The sequence below is a fragment of the Microcebus murinus genome, chromosome 20 (genome assembly GCF_040939455.1).
Source record: "Microcebus murinus isolate Inina chromosome 20, M.murinus_Inina_mat1.0, whole genome shotgun sequence".
In the NCBI taxonomy this organism is placed as follows: domain Eukaryota; kingdom Metazoa; phylum Chordata; class Mammalia; order Primates; family Cheirogaleidae; genus Microcebus; species Microcebus murinus.
Window position 1 is genome coordinate 24003517 of NC_134123.1, and position 20352 is coordinate 24023868.

Sequence of the window (20352 nt, forward strand, 5' to 3'; positions counted from 1 at the left end):
TGTAGAATCAGAAGTGCTAAAATCAAGGTGTTGGCAGGACTATTTTCTTTTCTGGAGACTTCAGGGAAGAATTCCTTTCCTTGCCTTTTCCACTTTTTGAGGCTGCTCATATTCCTTGGCTCGTGGTCCCTTTCCACCATCTCCAGAGCCAGCAGTAGTGGATCGGGTCCTTCTCACATTGCATTACTCCAACCTGTTCATGGTCACATCTCCCTCTAACTTGCTTCCATGTTTAAGGACCCTTGTGATTACACTGGCCCCATGATAATCCAAGATAATCTCCCCATCGCAAGGTTCTTAATTTAATCAAATCAACAAAGTCCCTTTGCCATGTAAGGTAACATATTCACAGGTTCCAGGGAATACCATGGTATGGCCACTTTGGGAGGCCATTATTCTGCCCAGTCCAAACAACAGAGAGAAAATAGACTCTGTTTTGAGTCCATTGAAAGTCCATTTGACTTTAATGGGGAAAAAAAAAAAGAATAGGCCCTCAGGGACTTGTGGAACCATAACCGAAAGATCTGATATCCCTGTCATTGGAGTTCCAGAAAGAGTTAAGAAAGAGGGTGGGGCTGAAAAAGGTTCTTAAAGAAATAATGACTGAAAACTTTCCAAATTTGGCAAAAGATATAAACCTACAGACTCAAGAATCTGAGCAAACCCCAAACAGGACAAACCTAAAGAAATCTGTATATTATAGTTAAACTTCTGAAAATTAAAGACAAGGAAAAAAATCTTGAATGCATCAAGAGAGATTTTTTTACAAAAACCATGGCGACCCAGAAGGAAATAGCATAATATTTTTGCAAGTGTGGAAAACCAATAACTGTGAACCCAGAATCTTATATCCAGCAAAAATATCTCTTGGAAGAAATGGAAAATCAACATTCTCAAAAATAGGAAAACTGAAAGAATTTGTCACCAGCAGACTTACCCTAAAAGAATGGCTAAAGGAAGTTCTCTAAACAGAAAGTAAATAATAAAAGAAGGAATCATGGAACATCAAGAACAAAGAAAAAACACAGTAAGCAATAAAATATGTAAATTCAATAGACTTTCCTTTTCTTCTTAGGTTTTCTAAATTATGTTTGTCTGTTGAAGCAAAATTATAATGCTGTCTGATATGGTTTTAAATGGTTATAGAGGAAATATTTTAGACAATTAAAAAAAAGCGGAGAGTTAATTAGCAATTGTTAAGCAAGATGGTAAAGACAATAATTGAGGTATGTGTAAAGAAATAGGCTCTAGCCACTGTTCTTGGTAGCTGTGAAGAGTTCACACTGAAGGCTTCACAGAGAAGGAGGTGCTTGATTTGTGTGCTGCAAATAACAGAAAATCCAACATTAGTGGTTTAAACAAATAATGTATGTTTAAATAGGGTAGGCAGTTGCTGGTGTTGGTTTAATAGTTTATTGATATTGTGATTCTCTTGGCCTTTCCTTCATGGTTCCAAGATGGCTGCTGCAGCTCCAGCTTCCACATCTGCATTGAAGGCAAAAATAAGAGAAATAGGTACTCTGCAGTCTATGAACACCAATAATTGTTGATTGAATCAAATTGGGTTTTCTTTTTTTTTTTTTGAGACAGAGTCTCATTCTATAGCCCCAGGTAGAGTGCAGTGGTGTCATTGTAGCTCACTGCAACCTCAGATTCCTGAGCTCAGGGAATCCTTTTGCCTCAGCCTCCTCAGTCACTGGGACTACAGGCATATGCCACTGCACCTGGCTAATCTTTCTATTTTTAGTAGAGACGGCATCTTGCTCTTGCTCAGGCTGGTCTTGAACTCCTGACCTCAAGGGATCCTCCAGCCTCGGCCTCCCAGAATGCTAGGATTACAGGCATGAGCCACTGCACACAGCCTTGAATTGGGTTTTCTACATGTTGCTTTTTAAGTCTTTTCAAGTGGTTTCCTCTTCTCAACAGAAGCCTTTTCATTTAATATACATCATTTCTTACATGTTGCTATAACTCTCATCTTTGCTATAGATATTTATAATATGTTTTGCCTTCTTCACCTACTTCTCAGCCTTCAGTGGCACAGCCTCTCTCCAATACCCTGCCTCTCAGTTGTAATGACCTTGTCCTCTCCTCCACCTTTGCAACTCACTCTCATGGCCACACCCTGGATCTTGCATTGCAGGAAACTTAGGGGTTTCTGAACTCTTGCTTTCTTGATCCCTTTGTCTGACCACCCCTTCCCTTTTTCCCAGTTTGCTAGCTCAAGTCCATTTTAGCTGCTCTTTGCCCTCACCATGACCTACCTTGCTCCATTGCAACAGCAGCCTATCATTTTCTTCATTTTCTTACCATTCATCCATGTTCTCCTTCTTTGTCACAATGGTTTATCTGGGAGTCTCTAGTGCCCAGGACAGCTCCTGGCATACAGTAGGTATTCAGTAAACAGTGACTGAGTTAGATAAATGGTGGTGTCCACGTATGGCTGTGCGGTCACACTACACAATACTAGAGGCTCCAACCACACAGATGCCTGTGTGAAGACTGCCCCCTAGAGGTGTGCAGCGCACAACCTGCCCAGCCATGGTAAGAGCTCAGGAAAGTTCCTAATATCCTGAAGAATCCGGAGTCTGAGTCTGAGCACCGTCAGAGTAAATTGCTTCCTGACACCGTAGAACATGCCTAAAGGGATTTGGTGGGGGGCAGGGGACAGGCCAGTGGGGAGAGTGTGTCTCTCAGGGGAACAGGAACAGTATCCAATTGGAAGTCTATCAAGAAAAAAGTCCCCCTCCCACCCACCCCCACCACTGTGGTAGGTTTCGAGGATGGTAGGGAGGGAGATGCCAATTAAGACTGCCCCTTGGCAGCGCTCTGAAACCGGGTGAGAGGAGGAAAGCCCCTAACAACCAGGGGAGCACACGCTAATGCCATGCCTGGGATCCGTCCCCAGGGAGGATGCTGAACACCTTGCCGATACCTTGCACTTGTATCGCTCCCAGGGGAGGACTCTAACCACCTCACTGATTTCTGCTAAGGTTTCTAGATCTAGCAGGAGGCCCTGCACAAATCCCAGCTGCCAGAGGTTTTGCACAAACCCAACTGCCAGAGCATGAATCTAGTGAGACAGAACACTGGCATGCGTCATGCAAAGCCAACTTACCGCTCACAGACAGGCAGCAAGAACCTACAGAAGCCCAGGATTCATGGCGAGCTGGTCCCTTAAGGCTCAAGAAAGCTGCTCCAGGCAGATGGAGTCTTTTCTGTGCATGCCCCACTTTGCACCACAGCTGGAGCACCCCAAAAGCATTCTGCCCTGGGTTTATACCACAGAGAAACTTGGCTCCCTGAGCTAATTTCAGGGCATCCCGTTCTAGGAGAGATGAGGATGAAGCTGGGGCTATTCCAGACAGTTCCTCTTTGTCTAAGGTCTCGGCACATCCTACACTTATCCTGAAAACCACAAGTGGGAGGGGGAAGAGCTAGTCAGCTAAGGACACCAACATCCCTTTGTGTTTTTATTTGTTTGTTTTTAGCACTAATCCTTTGCCAGGTGCTGCGCTACTTGCTTCACACCTATTCTTTAAACATCCAGAAATCTCTGGGGTAGGAGCTTTAGCCCCACATTATAGATAAATAAACTGAGACTCAGAGAAGGAAATTGTTCAAGATAAACCAGTTAATATATAGCAGGACTGGGCTGCAAATGCAGGAGTAGCTGACTCGGATGGCCCAGAATCATAACGACTATTCCATTCTGCACCCCTCTGCTTGAGATTCCCACCGGGATGGAGCAGTGTTGTATGATGTGGATACTATCTGTCCCCACCAACCCTGGGATCACAAGGACAGTGCATGGAAGGAGGCGCTCCAGGAGGAGAAGTACAGGGGCAGAGAGTGCCTGCGGGGAAAGTCCCCCTGTCCCTTCTACGCGGCACCTCACAGCCCTGGCGGAAGCTCTCAGACTCTGTCACCCGCTCTGCCTCCATCCCTCTCCCTTCCCGCCCTTGTCCTGCAGGCCCGCTTCTCCCACGGCATGTTCACCATATACCCCGGCTTTGGCTCCGTCCCTTCTGGCAGTCAGCAGGTCGTCACCGTCGACTGTGTGGCTGACCCCGTGGGAAGGTGTGAGGAGTTCCTAGCCATTGATATCTCCGACCGAGACCCGAGAGACCAGCCTTCCGGCATTCCCTACACTCTGATGGCTGAGGCCTGTCTGCCAGGTACTGGCCGCTCACTTTGAACAGTAGCACTCACCAGACTTTCATTTGTAACCGCAGGCCAGTTTCTCCAAAGATGTCTAGCAGATGTGGCTGGGCTGCTTCCTTGGGACCCTAGAACTTCCTCTAGTGTCTTCAGCCATATTTTTCCAAGGCATGCATACCTAGGAGAGGACATGTAGCTTCAAACCCCTGGCCCTCTCGAGTCTGGGCCCAGATTCTCAGATGAATAGTGTTTTCTGAGAATCATGGTGACATGGCTGTGGCACACAACACCAAGTGGGCCAGATGCCTCCTTCTCTCCAAAGCCCACCCCAGACCTCAGATCTTACCATTGGGAGTAGAAGGCCAATTGAGATATGGCAGCCAGCAAGCACAGTACAAAAGAGGAAGACATGATAGAATTTGTCCCATCACTCACACTCCCTAGTGTGAATTCCCTTACCTCTCTGTGATTCTCCCTTGTGAGAATCCAAAGCTCCAAATTAGGAATGACAGAGCCAGGACTCTGGCCATGGGGCAGCGTCTCACGGTCTTCCCTTCACTCCCCAGCCTTTGTGACTGACAACAATGCCTCAATATTCGAGGAGCACCAGCTATGTACCAGCGCCAACCTACAACACATCCTGCAGACCGTAGAGAGTGGGGGGCTGTTCGTGGAGGATGAGAATAAGTTCATCTTCTGCAACGTCCTGGTGGGCCATCAGGCCAGGGCTCGGTTCAAGATCAGCAACGTGGGAAAGATTGCCTGTGATGTCAACATTATAGTTAAGCCTGTCTCCAATAAGGTAAGAAGCTCCAAGTGGCCTCAGCCCAGCATGGCTGGCATAAAGCCCGGGCAAGAGCTCCAAGACGCCGCTGCTGTGGGGCCTCAAGACATGAGTGGGAACTATCTGGCTCTCAGGCCCTGCTGGAAGTTATGTGCGGTAACTGGGCGGTGTCCCGTGGGCCAAGAGCCATATATTTGTCCAAGTGGGTGTCTCCTGTGGGTGCCCCTGTGATACACCGGTCAGCGCCAGTGAGCAACTCACCCATTAAATGTTCCCTATGTGCCTAGACAAAGCCTGGGGCACAGCCAGAGACAAGCACCAGCTTAGAGCTTCAGCTGCACATTCTTCTGCTAAGGGAGACCAGGGCAAGATGGCATGGGGAACTGCATTGAGCCCTCCTGTGTGACAGGCACTGTGCTAAGTGATTGATTGATTGATTGAATACATGTATTGCCTCCTGTCATTTCACCCTCCTGACAACTCATTCAGACTTTGTATTAGCATCCCCATTTCACAGTTAGGAAAACTGAGGCTCTGAAAGGCTAAATTCTTCCCCTAGGTCCCAGACTCAAGCTTTAATCTCGTACAAAGTAAATACACAGTACCCCTCTCGGAGTCTGCCAGACTCGAAACTGCCTCCTCTCTCTGAGTCAGATCATACTGGGACCCTGTTTTCTCACAGTGGTACAGAAAATTCAGATTATCCAGAGGGGGCTTAATCAATGAGTTTCTGTCACTCTAATTTTCCAGTCGAATGTGCAACAAATACCACACAGTCTTATATCGGCTGCTTCAGTTGTCTGCTCAAAGGTGCAATCTGGACTCAGGAAGTCCTTTTGACCCGAAGCTGGTGGTGTTCACAGCTGAGGGTGGTGGGGAGGTCACCGAGGGGGTTGGTGTCAGCCCAGGGCTATCCAGAGAGTGTGCATTCCCAGGGGACTATGTAATCCCTTTTATGACTTGCATCAGGACCTAGTGACATCCAGTTGTTATCTCTGAGTTTATTTGGGACACCAAGGAGCAGCTTTCTCACTATTCTGTACTAAAAACATAGACAGTGAGCAAGCCTGATGTCTAAAGACAGACTTTATGACAGGGGATTGCAGACACCATGGTCTCCTCCCCAGTGTGCAGACTTGAAGGTGATCCGTTGGAGAGCATAGAAACCTTAGAACAACAGGGAATCCCACCTGCTCCCCGTAAGAATGAAACTTCCTTTCAAGGCCTTCCCAGGGGTCCTTACAGTCCCAAAACAACACCACAAGATGGGAAGAAATAAAATGCAGGGAGGAGGCTGTTCCGGCCAAGGCTCTGGAGTTACAAGGAGCAGAAACCTGCTCAAGTTAGCCCAACCGAAATCAGGTTTAAGGCAATGACCTTAGACACATCACATAGCCAGGACTTTTGGAGACTGGAACTGTTACCTAAAATCCGACCTTCAGGAGACCAGCAGATGCTCTGAGGGTGTTTCCATTGCTCCATTCTCTAGTCCATCTTCCCGACCTCGCATGGGGCTCAGCCAGCTTCCAGATTAACATCCGGTGCCCACTGGGCGTCTCCATTCAGTTGGCAGGGGTTGCGGTGGGTGGCAGGGAGACTACCCAACTGCCTGGCTTAGTTCATCTATTTGAGTCCAAAGTCACGGGTTAGAAACAATCTAGTCAGATGTTGCTCAGGGGTGGGCCCCAGGGTCTCCAGGCTGCTCCTCCCCAGGACCGTGACTCTGCGGGCAGCAGGGCACGTCCGCCACAGAGCGGGGAGGAGGGAGAGCAACAGAGCTGAACAGCAAGCCAGGTAGACACGCAAAGTAGCTGAGGCGCTCTGGCCTCTGCTCCCCCTCTCCAGCCCTTAGCCCGCATCGTGGACATTTTTGATGTGGAACCCAACAAGATGTGCATCGCCAGTCGCTCACACGCCTTCGCCACGGTGTCCTTCGCGCCGCAGACCATGCAGACCTACCAGTGCATCTTTGAGGCTACCTTGGAAGGCCTGCCCAGGTACCTGCTCCCAGTGCCCTGCTGTCGTGCGGCAGGGCTACGGGCCACTCGCTCTGTGCAATGCCATTCCTGCCATGCCAGGCGTCACAGGCCTCAATCTTCCCCTTCCCTGCAGCAACCTGGCCAAGAACAAAGGACTCATGTTTGATATCACCGGTGACGGGAACCTCCCTCGGGTGACCATCTTGCGGCCCGTTCTCCTCAACCAGCAGGGAAACCCCTTGCTCCTCTTTAAGAGGCTTCTGCTCGGCCACTCAGAAAAGCTGCCCCTCGTCCTCAAGAACAGCGGCACCATCCCAGCCCAGGTACTGAGCGGGAAGCCTAGGCCGGAAAGGGGGAAGAATCATCCAGAAGTTAGTCTTCTGACACTGGGCTCTCTGCCATCCCTAATGGGGACTTCTTTGAGGGTCTCCGTACATTAACCTGTGTGTAAGGGACATGCAGAGGGGAATGCAGCGCAGTGTCTGTCCTCAGGGAATGTAGGAATCCGGATCACACAATGCACTAATAACCACTGTGCAAGGCACATGCAGTGGGTGGGTAGGATTATGTGTATTCTTAGTATCTTCTTTCATTTTTTTCTATAATAAACATTGCATTTTAAAAAAAATTTTATTTGTAAAAATGTATAGGGTACACATGCAATTTTGTTAGAGGTATATAATGCATAGAAATTAAGTCAGGATATTTAGGGTGCCCCTCTCCCAAGTATAATGCATTTTTGTTTAGTCACCCTACTCTGCTATCAAACACTGAATTTATTCCTTCTGTCTAACTGTATGTTTGCACCCTTTAAGCCACTTCTCTTCATCCTCCCTCCTGCCCCCACTTCCCCTTCCCAGTCTCTGTTCTCTGTCTTTCCACTCTCTACCTCTCTGGGATCAGATATTTTAGCTCCCACATATAAGTGAGAACGTGTGATCTTTTTCTTTTTGTGTCTAGTTTATTTCACGTAAGATAATGACCTCCAGTTCCATCCATGTTATTGCAAGTGTCATGATTTCATTCTTTTTATGGCCTAATAATATTCCACTGTGTATAACAATGCATTTGTGATGAGGAAAATACAATAAAAAAAACTTCATTAGGGGTGATAGATATAACATCAAAAGGGACTTTTGATTCGATGATTAAATTATGATTTTATTTTTACCAAAAAAAAGTGGTAAATTGTGGAAGTGTTATATGAAGGACTGTAGGACTCTTGAAAATGATCTGGTTTCATCCAGAGCATAAAGGATAAATTCACTGTAAATGACATTTGAGCAGGGAGGGCACTGAAGGACTACTGGGTTTCAGCAAGTAGGCATGAAGTACAGGCATCCCAGGAACAGAGAGAAAACTGCAAAGGCCCAGAAACAAAACAAGTGTGCAGTACTGGCAGAACTAGTAAGCACCGAGCTCCGTGAGAGCATGAGGTGCAGGGAGAAGAGCAGTGGGAGATGAAGACAAAAGGACATAGTCGTGGGACAACTGTGGAGGGCTTTGGATTCGCTATAATTACTATTGTTCTTGCTGTTATTGCTCTTATTGTTTACACATTAAGGCTCATTTAGATTTATCCATATATTTATCATTTTTGTTGCTTTTCATTCCTACATATCCAGTTTTCCATCTGAAATCCTTTTCCTAGCAACTGAAGAACACTGTGTAGTATTTCCTTAATGTGGGTCTGTTGGTGGTGAATTCTCTCCATGTTTATTTGAAAATCTCTATTTAGCCTTCATTGTTAATATAATTTTTACTGACTATAGAATTCTAGTTTGGCATTTGTTTTCTTTAAGCAAATGAGAAATATTATTCTGATGTGTTCTGGCTTCCATTGTTACTACTGAGATTGAGATATCAGCTTTAAGTTCACACTGTTCTTTTAAGGCATTCTTTTCCTTGATGACTGTCTTTAACATCTTCACTTTTTATTTGTTCTCTGCAGTTTTATTATGATATGTCTAGATGTGGATTTCTCTCAATTTATCCTTCTTTAGAATTCACCAGACTTCTTGATTCTACGAATTGATGTCAAATCAATTTTGACAGGTTCCTAGAAATGTCTTCAGATATTGCTTCTGTCCCATTCTCTTTCATCTCTCCTTCTGGGATGCCAATTAAATGTATGGAAGACCTTCTCACTATGTCTTCTGTGTTTCTCAACATCATTGTATTTTCCATTGATTTTTCTCTGCGCTTCTTTATGCATAATTTTTTCTGACCTGTCTTCAATTTATTAACTCTCCCTTTTAGCCATATCGAATCTGATGTTAAACCTTTCCATTGAGTCCTCAGTTTGTTATTTTTTTCAGTTCTAAAATTTCTATTACGTTATTTTTTAGATTTGAATAATTTACTTTTATGGTTTCTAGATTCATGGTGAAATTGTCAGAAATGGCTTTTATTTCTTGAACACAGTAATCATAGCCATTTTTGCCATCTATACCAGATAATTCCAAAATTCAAAGTCCCTATGGATGTATCTCTGATATCTGCTATTTCTGCTCATTCCTGCCTAAGTTATACTGTCTCATCAATGTGCCTGGATATCATTTGATCATGTGTTGAGTATTATATTTAAAAAGTTATTTTAAAATTATTTTGTTTTCAGAGTGAATTTTCATTTGCTTCTGCCCAACATTTTGGGACACTAGAAATTCAGGGCCAGAATTAGGGTTTGATACTTTCTGGATTACCCAGATGATTCAGAGCAGGAATGCTATCCTTGGGAAAGCTGGTTTATATCCAGCTCACCTTTCATCTTTTGGTGCATACTTTGGAGTCCCAGCCCAGAGCAAAGAAAGCACTCTCACCTGCACAGCCTTGGATTTCTGCCCTCTTAGCACCAAGAGACTGTCAAAAGCACAGACAAGCCTCCCATCTACCTCTTATGGATTGGCAAGTGCTCTGGGACAAAAACAGCCTACAAAGTCCGCCTGGGCTTCGTGGATTTCTAGGCTCTCACAGATCTTGGTCTAGTTACTCTTCATCATCTTCTTAGCTCTGTGACACTTTCAAATTGTTTTTTGTATGTTCAGTATTTTTTGTTGTCTTGAATTCAGTTTAACCCAGTTTACCCTTATGCTGCATTCTTTCCATTATTGTGGCTTTATAAAATGTTTCAGCATTCTAGTTCGGTGAATTCCTACCCGCCCACTCTTTGTTTGTGTCATTTTTCTGAACAGTTTGCCTCTTAGTCTCTCAGATCAACTTTGGAATATTTTATAATGTTCCTCAAAGAAATCCCTATGAAGCCTAAGAATTATTTGGGGAGAATTTATACTTTTAGAGTATACAGACTCACTACCAAGAGCAACAGTTAGGATTTCTGCCCATATACTTAGATCTTTCTATTATGTCAATATTTCTTACATGTAATTCCTCTGTATAGTTTCTTATTAAAAATTATTCCTAAATATATATATTTTTTTGCTTCCAACGTGATATCACTATTTTTTCCTTCTTCATGCCTCATTCTTTATATTGTTTAACTTTGTTCATGATGGTGCCAGAATTCATACCTTATAACAAGGTCTTCTTATTTTTCAGACCTAAAATCAGATGTATCACTTTAGTTTTATTTTCCTTCCAATGAGCCAGAAACCACCCCTATGCCTATCTTGTTTTTTCTCTTAGCTTAGTAGGATGCTCAACATGACAGGCAACTAATGCATACTGCCTAGGAGATACTGATTTTTTAGGAATTCACATTCATGCAAGCCCTGATAGAATTAAGAGTATTCATTTCCATGTGATTAATTTAGCATTTGTCTCACAGCTTTGTCTGTTAATAAAAGAGGCATTGTAAACCCCATTTTGACACCACCTGGCTGCATGATCAGGAAAATTACCTATACTCCTTGAACCTCCAGTTCCTAGCTTAAAGAACAAGGGCTAATCTGACCAAGTTTTCTTTTGTCCCCTTCAGGTCTAATATTTATTATTTCCCTCCCTTAATAAGAAACTCAAAAAAGTGAATACTAGGCACAATGGCTGTTGGGGGTCCTGCCCCAAACACAGCTCAGTATCTCAGCCCAGACTCAAAAGCCCAGCACTCAGTCCTGCTTTCCTTCTGCCAGCTGCTCGTGGACCTGCGTGACCAGCTAGGAGTCTTCTTTCTGAAAGGGAGCCCCACTACCTCCTACATCTACATCACAGAGGACCGCAAACCAAATGAGAAAGGTAATTGGGGGCAGGGTGCTTCTCGAGGGCAGTGGTTCTTGGTGGCTGGTTGGTTAGGGGACCATTCAGGGCCCAGTCTCGTCACCACTGGCCTGTAGCTGGGGCTCATGCTCGTGCTAGGGCTGCTTTCCCTTCTACCAGGGTCTTTGTGGGTATGTATTTCTTTAAACTGGTTGTAAATCATATCTTCTCTTTTCTCTCTGCAGCAAAGAAACCTCACACAGCCTCCCTGGTCATTTCTCCTGGAAATACATCTGAAATTGATGTCCTTTTCTACCCTAAGAAGATTGGGAGGATGAAAGGCAGCATCCGTCTGTCAGTAGTCGACAACCCGTACGAGGAGACCGTCATCTACATGGTGGGAGAGGGCTATGAGGATGACATCACCTTGGACAACATCCACGGACTGCTGACTCCCAGCAGCCTGGACACCACACATCTCTCTGAGTTTTCAGACATCGTAGAGGACAGCGCCATGACCGATGTCTTGGCAGGTGGCGGTAACAGCAGTGAGCTGTTGACAAGTATTGGCTCTCTGGTCACTTTAAATGAGAGGAAATTTAAATAACAAGTTAGCTAGCTTCCTGAGAATTTCAGAATGAATCTCCTCTTCATTCCTGTGTGCTCTGTCTTGCCTGCCTCAGTCACTGCATCCATCCTTCCATTAATTCACACGTTCACTCAATGAACGTATATGAGCACCCGTGTGCGTGTGCCGGGTACCATCCTCAGCCCCAGAGTTGCAAAGATGAATAAGAAAGTCTCTGCTCTTAGGGAGCATATAGTTTGATTTTCAAAGGCCAGTCCAGCTAATAATTGAATTAATGCCTCTTTGCAGTTTTCCCTGTCTGTATACTTTTGCTGGCTTGGGTGAGAGGGTATGGGTTTGGGCCACGTCTAGAACTTCATTCTCCACGACATCACTGCTCAGTGATCAGTCTGAAGTTACAGCACCGGCATCACCTGGGAGCTTCTTAGAAATGGGAACCTACTGGATCCAAATCCACATTTTAACAGAATCTCCGGGTGGTTTGCCTATGTATTAAAGCTTAAAGTGCTGTTCTACAGTCTATCAGGTACTAAAGCTTCATTTACTTGACCATATTCTTTGGGGCAGGAAGCATATCCTTCCTTGTCATCATCAAAAAGCAATTGTTAAGCACCCTAATTGTGTGGCCGATTGCTATACAGCGAGTCATAAACCCAGTGCCACAGTTTTTCTAGGCGCTTACTTACAGTGCTGGAGTGTACCAGTAGGAGGTCTATACAGATGCATTGCAATCAACACACCTCACATAGCTGGGGTTCCACCCCTGTTTGAGGCTACAGAATGAACTCTCTCTTGTCAGGGCTCAAGCAGGAGCCAGCAGTGAACCTAAGTTCAGAAATCATTTTCATATCTATAATGGGGTTGGACAGATTTAGCAAATCAGAATACGGGAGTCTTCAGTAAATTTGAACTTCAGATAAACAGTGAACAATGGGTGAAGCTCAGTGTCTGCCAGGTACTGCCTCCTGAGGGAGCAGCCCTTCAAGGAGGCCAGGGAGGACTCACCAGCCTTTTGCTTCTAACCCTCAGCTTCCCTGGTGGACCACATCCAGTTTGGGGACTGCCACATTGGAAACAGCTATAATGTGGGCTTCATGATCACTAATCACAGCCACGTGAACATCGTACGGTTTGAATGGCCCCTTTTAGCTACAGTGACTTTCTCCCCACAGGTAAGTGAAAACCATTCACTGTTTTCTGGACTCTCTTAGGCCTGAGCCATGCCATGTCTGATTATCAGCCTTTTCCCATGGAAGCATGCAATGGGACGGAGGCACCCCAGGCTGGGAGGCAGCCCAGGGATCATCCTCACTCATACGTGGTACTGGAGACACTGTTCCTGTCCACCCCAATCCCCCCACCCCTCGTTAAGAGGGGAGGACAGAGAATGAAGACTGCCAAGACTGTTCCTAGGCTGATTTTTACAAATTCCATGGAGACCTGTGTAGACGAACATGGGTCCCAGTCTTCCTGTCCCACAGTGTGGACCTGGGTCTCTAGGTGTGTGTTCTTTCAAGCATTACTCTTTCAAAAGTGCTTCACCAAAAGCTAAAATGGGGGTGGTGGGTTGTGTGGACAACTGCGTTTTAGAAAATGTCACAAGTTACATCTTCTTCTTAAAAGATTCCCAGTGTCCTTCAGTAGATTAAAACCTAGTTAACTTTGTTTGACATGGAATTTTCTAACCTCTTCTTTTAGCATCTCACAGAACACATTTTAGGAATTGCTGGCCAAAGCTTGCCATTGAACAAGGCCTAGGACAACTTCATAGCAGATCATGGCCTCTGACCGGCAGTTGCTTTTTGTGGACAGCTCGCGTCTGAGTTCCCAAGACCCTGGGACACCCAGATGTCTCCACTGCCTCCTGCTCCGTTTACACACAGCCTCTGAGGCTGCTCAAGCTTGGCACTCTAGGGGGATGGTGGAAGGAGGTTGGGGACTCTGCCTTGTCACTTTGAAATCTTTGAGTGCTATTAGGAATAAGTTTTGCTTCCTGGAGGGCTGTAAAGTTCATTTGAGTCCTCCTGAGAGATTCCAACCCCAACATGGCCCAAATCCTACCCTAAATAGTAGCCAGTGTAAACTGAGTGCTTACTATATGCTAGACACAGTTCTAAGACTCGGTTAATTCATTTAATCCTTACAACAACCCTATAAGGTAAATACTAGTATTATCTGCATTTTACCTGCCAGGAAACAAACACAGTATATCATCTAACAGGGTAATCTAATTGTGAGCATTGTTTTTGAAGGCAGAGATAAGCTTCTTATAGTCCATTTACATACACAAACACATACATGTACACACACGTGTGCCTTGGGAAGTACTAAGCTCTCTTCTCCCCTCATTTTCCAGAGGAGGGAGAGTGTTTTATCTGTCAGAAACATGATAGGACTGTCATATATATGGCAGATAAGTAGGTATATGTGTGTGTGTGTTTTTACTAGATCATAACTGATTTTATTTTGTAGACCAAATTGGATGTCCCATATATCTGGTTATGCTTCAGCAATTTTCAAGCTTTTTGGTCTCAGAACTCGTTTATACTCTTAAACATTATTGAGAACCCCAAAGAGCTTTGGTTTGTGTGCATTATGTGTGTCAATATTTACCATATTAGAATTTAAAACTGAGAATATTTAAAAGCATGTACATACTCATTTTAAAATATAACAGTAAATCCATTACATGTTAATATAAGTATCATATTTTCATGAAAATTGCTATATTTTAAAAAATTGAGCGGGAAGAATTGTGTTATTTTACATGTTTATAAATTTCTTTGATATCTGGCTTAATAGAAGACAGCTGGATTCTCATACCTGCTTTTGTATTCAATATTATGCAATATCATATGGCATGTAGCCTCTAGAAAGCTCCATTGCATGCTCATGAGAAAATGAGACTGAAAAAGTCAAATAATATCTTTGTGTTATGATGAAAATAGTTTTGACCTCATGGACCCCTGAAAAGGTCTTGGGGATCCCAAGTGTCCACCTTCTGAGTTCTGCTAGTATACTGTATTCATCTGCCATAATTTGTATACATAGTATTGATGAAGAAGTGTAAGGTGGTTGAGTGTGACATTTGGAGCCAGACTGCCTGGGTGTGAATCCAGCTCTTCCAGTATTAATGGCCTCAAGGAAGTTACAAGTTTCATGTCCATAAAACGGGATTAAGAGCTCTACCTCTCGTAGGGTTGTTGTGGGGATTATTGGAATCGTGTAAAGGTTTGGAAATAGTGCCTGGAGCAAGTTAACAGTTTGGTAAATATTAGTTGCTCCTATTGTTATGATTGCATTTGTATCTAAGGACCTTTTATACATGTTTAAGTCAATCTACATACACAGGCTTGACTGATGCATTTTTTTTGCCAAGTCTTTTGGCTCCACCCCTTCTGTGGAATATCACCAGCAGGGATCAAGGGTCCTCAAGATTGAATTCTCAAAAATACTAATACCAGGCTTTTCCCCAGATGGGCCACCTCCACCCTGGGTGTGCCAAGGATATAGTGGTGACCATGAAGTCAGACGTGCCCATCCACCTGAAGAAGATGCGGATCAAATGCAAGCTCTCCAGGATCGTGTTTCAGCTCCCCGCAGACCAGGTCCCCGACTGGGATGACCGAAAGCGTACAGTCAAGTGGGTGGACGTGCCCAGAAACACTCCTGGGACTTTCACTGCAAAACGAAAAGTAAGTGCGGACATCAAGTGCAAAGCTGACCAGGCTTGGATGTCTCCTGCTCTCAAGTTTGGTGTCTCATCATTTCCTTCTTTCATGGAAAAAACAAAAGGTTCCCATTCTACTTGACCTTGATTTCAAAAGTGACAAACCAAAATTCCACACATGCTGCCTGCCACTCATACTACACATCCCATATTATCATAATTGGTGACCCTTTGGCTTAAGTCTTGATAACCAATTGAGGGAGTCCTCTTACCTTTTTCTTCTTCGAAAAATGTCATGGCCAGTCTTTGTTTCCATTTTCTCTCGGGTGTCCAGAATTAGATTAGCTATAGTGTTTGGTTCATGAAGGATCTCACCTTTGACCCATGCCTACCCTTCTTTCATTCATTCCTTAGCTTCCTTTTAATAATATAATATAAGCAGAGACTAATCCATACCCAACATGGGGTGTAGAACACTGACTACCTGTGTGGTTCTCAGCCACTCCATCCCTCTGCCTCCCTCCTAGAGTTAATCACTATCTTAACTCTTTTCTTGTTTATTCCTTTAGGTTTCTGTTTCTTTTTAACCTATGCATTCTAAAAGGGATATTGTTTAGTTGTAGTTTTTGACTTTATTTTTTGAAAAGATTATTGCATGTGATCATCCATATTGTTGCATGTGGCTCTAAGTATATCCATTTCATTGCTATATGAAATTCCAATATTATTAATCCCTCTTCCTTCTTCTGAAAATTATTTGTGGTTTTGCTATTATGGACAGTATTTCTATGAGTGTTACTGTTCACATGGTATTCAGTTGGAAGAGTTTATATTCCTAGAAATGGAATTGCTGAGTCATTGTATATGTGAACATTCAACTTTCCATGATAATGCCCACGTGTTTCCCAGAGTGTCTGTAACAATTTATACTCCGGCAGCAAAGAGATCTTATTGATCCACACCCTCACGTGGCATTGTTAGACTTCCTGATTCATTTGAATGAGTGGGAAATGCTCTCAAATGGGCCTAATTTGCATGTTCCTGACCTCTAATAGGGTTGAGTTTTTCTTCATATGATTATTGGCCATGCAAGTTATCACTTACATGGATGCTTTTTCATGCCTTTTGCCTATTTTTCAATTATCACATTTGTTCTTTGATATTTTATTTTTGATGAACTCCTCTGTTCATATTATTTGTCTACAATTATCCTTACCATAGCTTATCTTTTCACTTTCTTTAATTGTTTGATTAAATAAGAATGTTCTTAATTTTAATATAGCCAAATTTATTAATATCTTCTTTTGTATTTTTTACTTTTTGTGTTTTATATTTAAAATACTTCCTCCCAGAAAGATATTCACCTCTATTTTCTCTTAAGTTTAAGAGCTTTGCTTTTGATATTTAAGCCCTTGGCCCATCTGGATTTTATGTATGATGCAAGGCAAGGATCCAATTTCATATTGTTCATTTAGCTATCTAATCTTACTCAATCTCTTTTTGGTTTATCCTCTGTTCCTGGTGATCTGCCAGGACTCTGTTGTCATATACTTTTTACCAGAATTTTATATGTGCCTAGCATATCTCTGGTCTCTCTATTCCATTCCATTGTCAATGCACCTGTTCCTGGGCTCTGCATTGCTGAGGACACAGCTGCCTTTGTTCCAGGTGATAGAGACGGATCCTGAGCCCGCCCACACAATACTAGAAGAAAACTTCCGAGAACTACAGCTTCAAGTCAGTGCGGTTGTGGATTTCGCTTCATACCAGTGCCAAAAGGGTGATGTGCACTTTAAGGAAACCCTGGTTTACCAGACGCGAGTGTTTGAGTGAGTCATCAAAGCCTCATAACACTAGTCAGAGAAATTCTTTCATTCCATCATTCACTTGCTCATTCATCAAACATTCATTTAGTGTCTGTGACAGTGTATGGCAGATATCATACCTGTGTGGCATGCACCAGAGTGTTGTCTTAGGTCCAATGAGACCTTCAGACCCACCAAGCTATTGAAGTTCACACTTGAAATCAAGATACAGGCCAGGAAACACAGTCTACCAGGAGGATGGTATCCAGCAATCCACTTTGATGGGAATAGTCCTTGCAGCCTACACAGCCACCTAGGATCTGTTCTTATTGCCCGCCACCCAGGTGACAGCCCAGACAATGTCTGCACTAGTGGATATGGGGTCTCTGGCTTAGAAGCCCGTGCCCAACAGAAGCCGTTTCTCATAACCACTCTGTAGATACAGCTTCCAGGTTCCCTGAAGAGAATATGCCCAGTTATGAAAGTCACTATAGTCAGAGAACCCCAGAGCTATGCCTTCCCTCCTGGTCATCATGGTTCCTCCCAGTTCACATATGTTTTAGTAAGCAGGGGTCATAGACAATGTCACCTAATAATATAGCTGAGTTTTCTCCTTTAATGGGTTTCCAGGGGAACAGAGCTAAAAAGTTAATTCAGAGTCAAATTTGTCTTTGAGAAGGAGAAAAGTTTATGTTAACCCTTTACCCATGCTCAGACTCAGGGATCCAATGATTCCATGGGCCCTGCCTTCCAAGCGCTCATTGTCTGGGGGTGGCCATAGGGGAATAGATGAAAATAGAATTATAATTTTCAGTGTAGTGTCACGTGCATGCAGCAAAAGAGTACCTAAAGCAGATCCAAATATGGGGAGAGACAGAGTGTCAAGGAAGTCTTCCCAGGCAAGGTGGTGAATTTTGAAGGACACATAGAAGGTAGCAAGGTAAGGCAGTGAGAATGAAGGGCCTTCTCAACAGAGAGAGCAACATACACAGACAAAAATGCCAATCACTGACATTTCTACCTTATAAAAATTAGTAATTACTTGTTCAACTCATTTTGCATTTTTTGAACTTTAAATGTCCTCTTAAATTGCTATAGAACCAGAAGATCTGTGAAGAAGTGGGATCTCCTGCTGATAGCCATGTCACTTAAAAGCAAGGGTCACACTATGGCTCAGGGCCTGTTTTTGTAAATAAAGCTTTGTTGGCACGTACCCACACCCCTTCACATACGTATTGCCTGTAGCTGCTATCGCACTCCAAGAACAGAGTCAAGGAGTTACAGAGACCATATGGTACACAAAGCCCCAAAATAACTTACTATCTGGCCCTTTACAAAACAGTTTGCCAACCCCTGACCTAAACCCAGAACCATTTGTATGAAAAGCACTCTGTGCTGCTGAGATTTCTCCACTTTATAAAAATTATCCTTAGCATAAATACCATTGTTCATAAATTCACACAATAAGCACAAGCCCCTTGATGTCAGGCACACCTGCACGGTCCGCTGGACTGGATTATGGAAATCTAATCTCTACACCCCACTCCAGACCTACCCCCACCCGAACTCCTGATTCTTACTGCTCCCCTAAAACCAGGAAAAGCATGTATATTCATCTCTCTGACACTGTCATTTTGTAGTATCAGGCTTCATCTTCCTACTCCTACTGTGATCAAGTTCAAAAGGGCTTCCAGAAAAAGCTTCTGTCTCCCTGTCCTCATCTTAGAGCAGGAAAACTTGAGGCAAGAAAAGCCTCTGCTGATTGAGAGTGTGAGTTCAAAGCAGCTAAAATCCAAATCTGTGTCTCAGCCAGGGAAGATGTTGCAGGCAGGGGTCAAATGGCTTCTGATCACAGAGACATTATTTCTGGTGGCAGGTAATGCAGGAACAGAAGGCCTACAGAATTTCCTGAGGGAGGTGCTATCATGTAAAATACATTTTGTTTTTTCTCTCCTGGGAATTTTTCAGGATCCCTGTGATACATGCTGAGAGCTCATTGCACAGGGTGTTGGTAGTATGCAAAATTCTTTTAAATGATAAACATTTGGATATTTTTACTTTTAATCATTACATATATATTTTACGTGTTTTAGAAGGAAATATACCTAGTACATCAAATACATGATTTCAGATACAATTGCTTAGTACTTGCCTTTTAAAAATTATTTAAGAAACAAAATGACTCAACAAAGAAAAAAGTTACCAGGTGCGGTGGCTTCTGCTTGTAATCCCATGTACTCGGGAGGCTAAGGTGCAAGGATCACTTGAGGCCAAGAGTTCAAGATCAGCCTGGGTGATATCATGAGACTCTTGTCTCTAAAAAATTGATAAAATAAGAACATAATTTTTTAAAAAAAGAAAAAATTCAGTAACAGCATAGATAACATGCAGGCAGGACAAAAATCACCCTCAGCACATTTCTCAAGCCTGTTCCCTGATTGATTTGTAGGGTCAACCTGATTAATTCAGGACGTGTGCAGCTGGAATTCAACTGGATCTCAGAAGATATCTCAAGGGCCGTCAACTTTGTAGCGCCAGAAAACCAAGGTAAATGCAATGACAGGTAAAACCCAGGACCTGACATGAGTCACCAGTTGGAGAAGAGCCTTGTTCACGGAGAGACGAGTACTGCTCGGATGGCCTCCTAAGTAGCTAAGGAAAAGCAGAGCAGAGGCCTCGTGCAGTCTGCAGAGACCCCAGAGCTGGCCTCTACCCTCTAGGAGCCCAGCCTCTGGGCACCCACCTAGGCCAATGCCCCATGTTACAGATCATTAGGAATCTCGTATATAAGATTTTAACCTTCTGGGAGATTACAGACCCCTTAGAGAAACTGATGAAAACTATGAACCATTTTTCTGGGAAAATACACGCCCATGCCCAAGTTTGCATTTCATACTTGCGAAGCACCAGAAAAAGGCCTAACACCTGGTGGGCAAATAATCATTATTATTATTTCAGTTTTAGAGAGTCATGGACCTATCCATAGGCCCCCCAATTGTAAACCCCTACTTCAGAACAGTGATTTTCCAAAAATTACGTTCACAGCCCATTATTCTAGGGCAGAAGATTCGCAGACACCTTCTTAATCCACCCCCTCGAGCCAAAAGGAAGCAAATTTGAAAACCATGGGATTAATAGAAATATTTTTTGTGTCTTGTGAGACATGTGAGCCAATTCCTGACCTCTAGTGCCCAGGAGTAAGTCCACCTGCTACA

General features: G+C 43.7%; 1 protein-coding gene across 1 annotated transcript in view; it reads left to right on the forward strand.

Annotated features, from left to right (window-relative positions):
• The window catches only part of HYDIN (HYDIN axonemal central pair apparatus protein), a 315495-nt gene that overhangs the window by 259905 nt on the left and 35238 nt on the right, over window positions 1-20352 (forward strand). Inside the window, exons 59-68 of the mRNA XM_012772427.3 lie at window positions 3974-4178; window positions 4728-4963; window positions 6791-6942; window positions 7058-7247; window positions 11010-11112; window positions 11319-11606; window positions 12692-12834; window positions 15139-15357; window positions 17001-17161; window positions 19587-19684. Of these exons, the coding sequence (XP_012627881.2) occupies window positions 3974-4178; window positions 4728-4963; window positions 6791-6942; window positions 7058-7247; window positions 11010-11112; window positions 11319-11606; window positions 12692-12834; window positions 15139-15357; window positions 17001-17161; window positions 19587-19684 (1795 nt within the window). The remainder of the gene's footprint in view (window positions 1-3973; window positions 4179-4727; window positions 4964-6790; window positions 6943-7057; window positions 7248-11009; window positions 11113-11318; window positions 11607-12691; window positions 12835-15138; window positions 15358-17000; window positions 17162-19586; window positions 19685-20352) is intronic.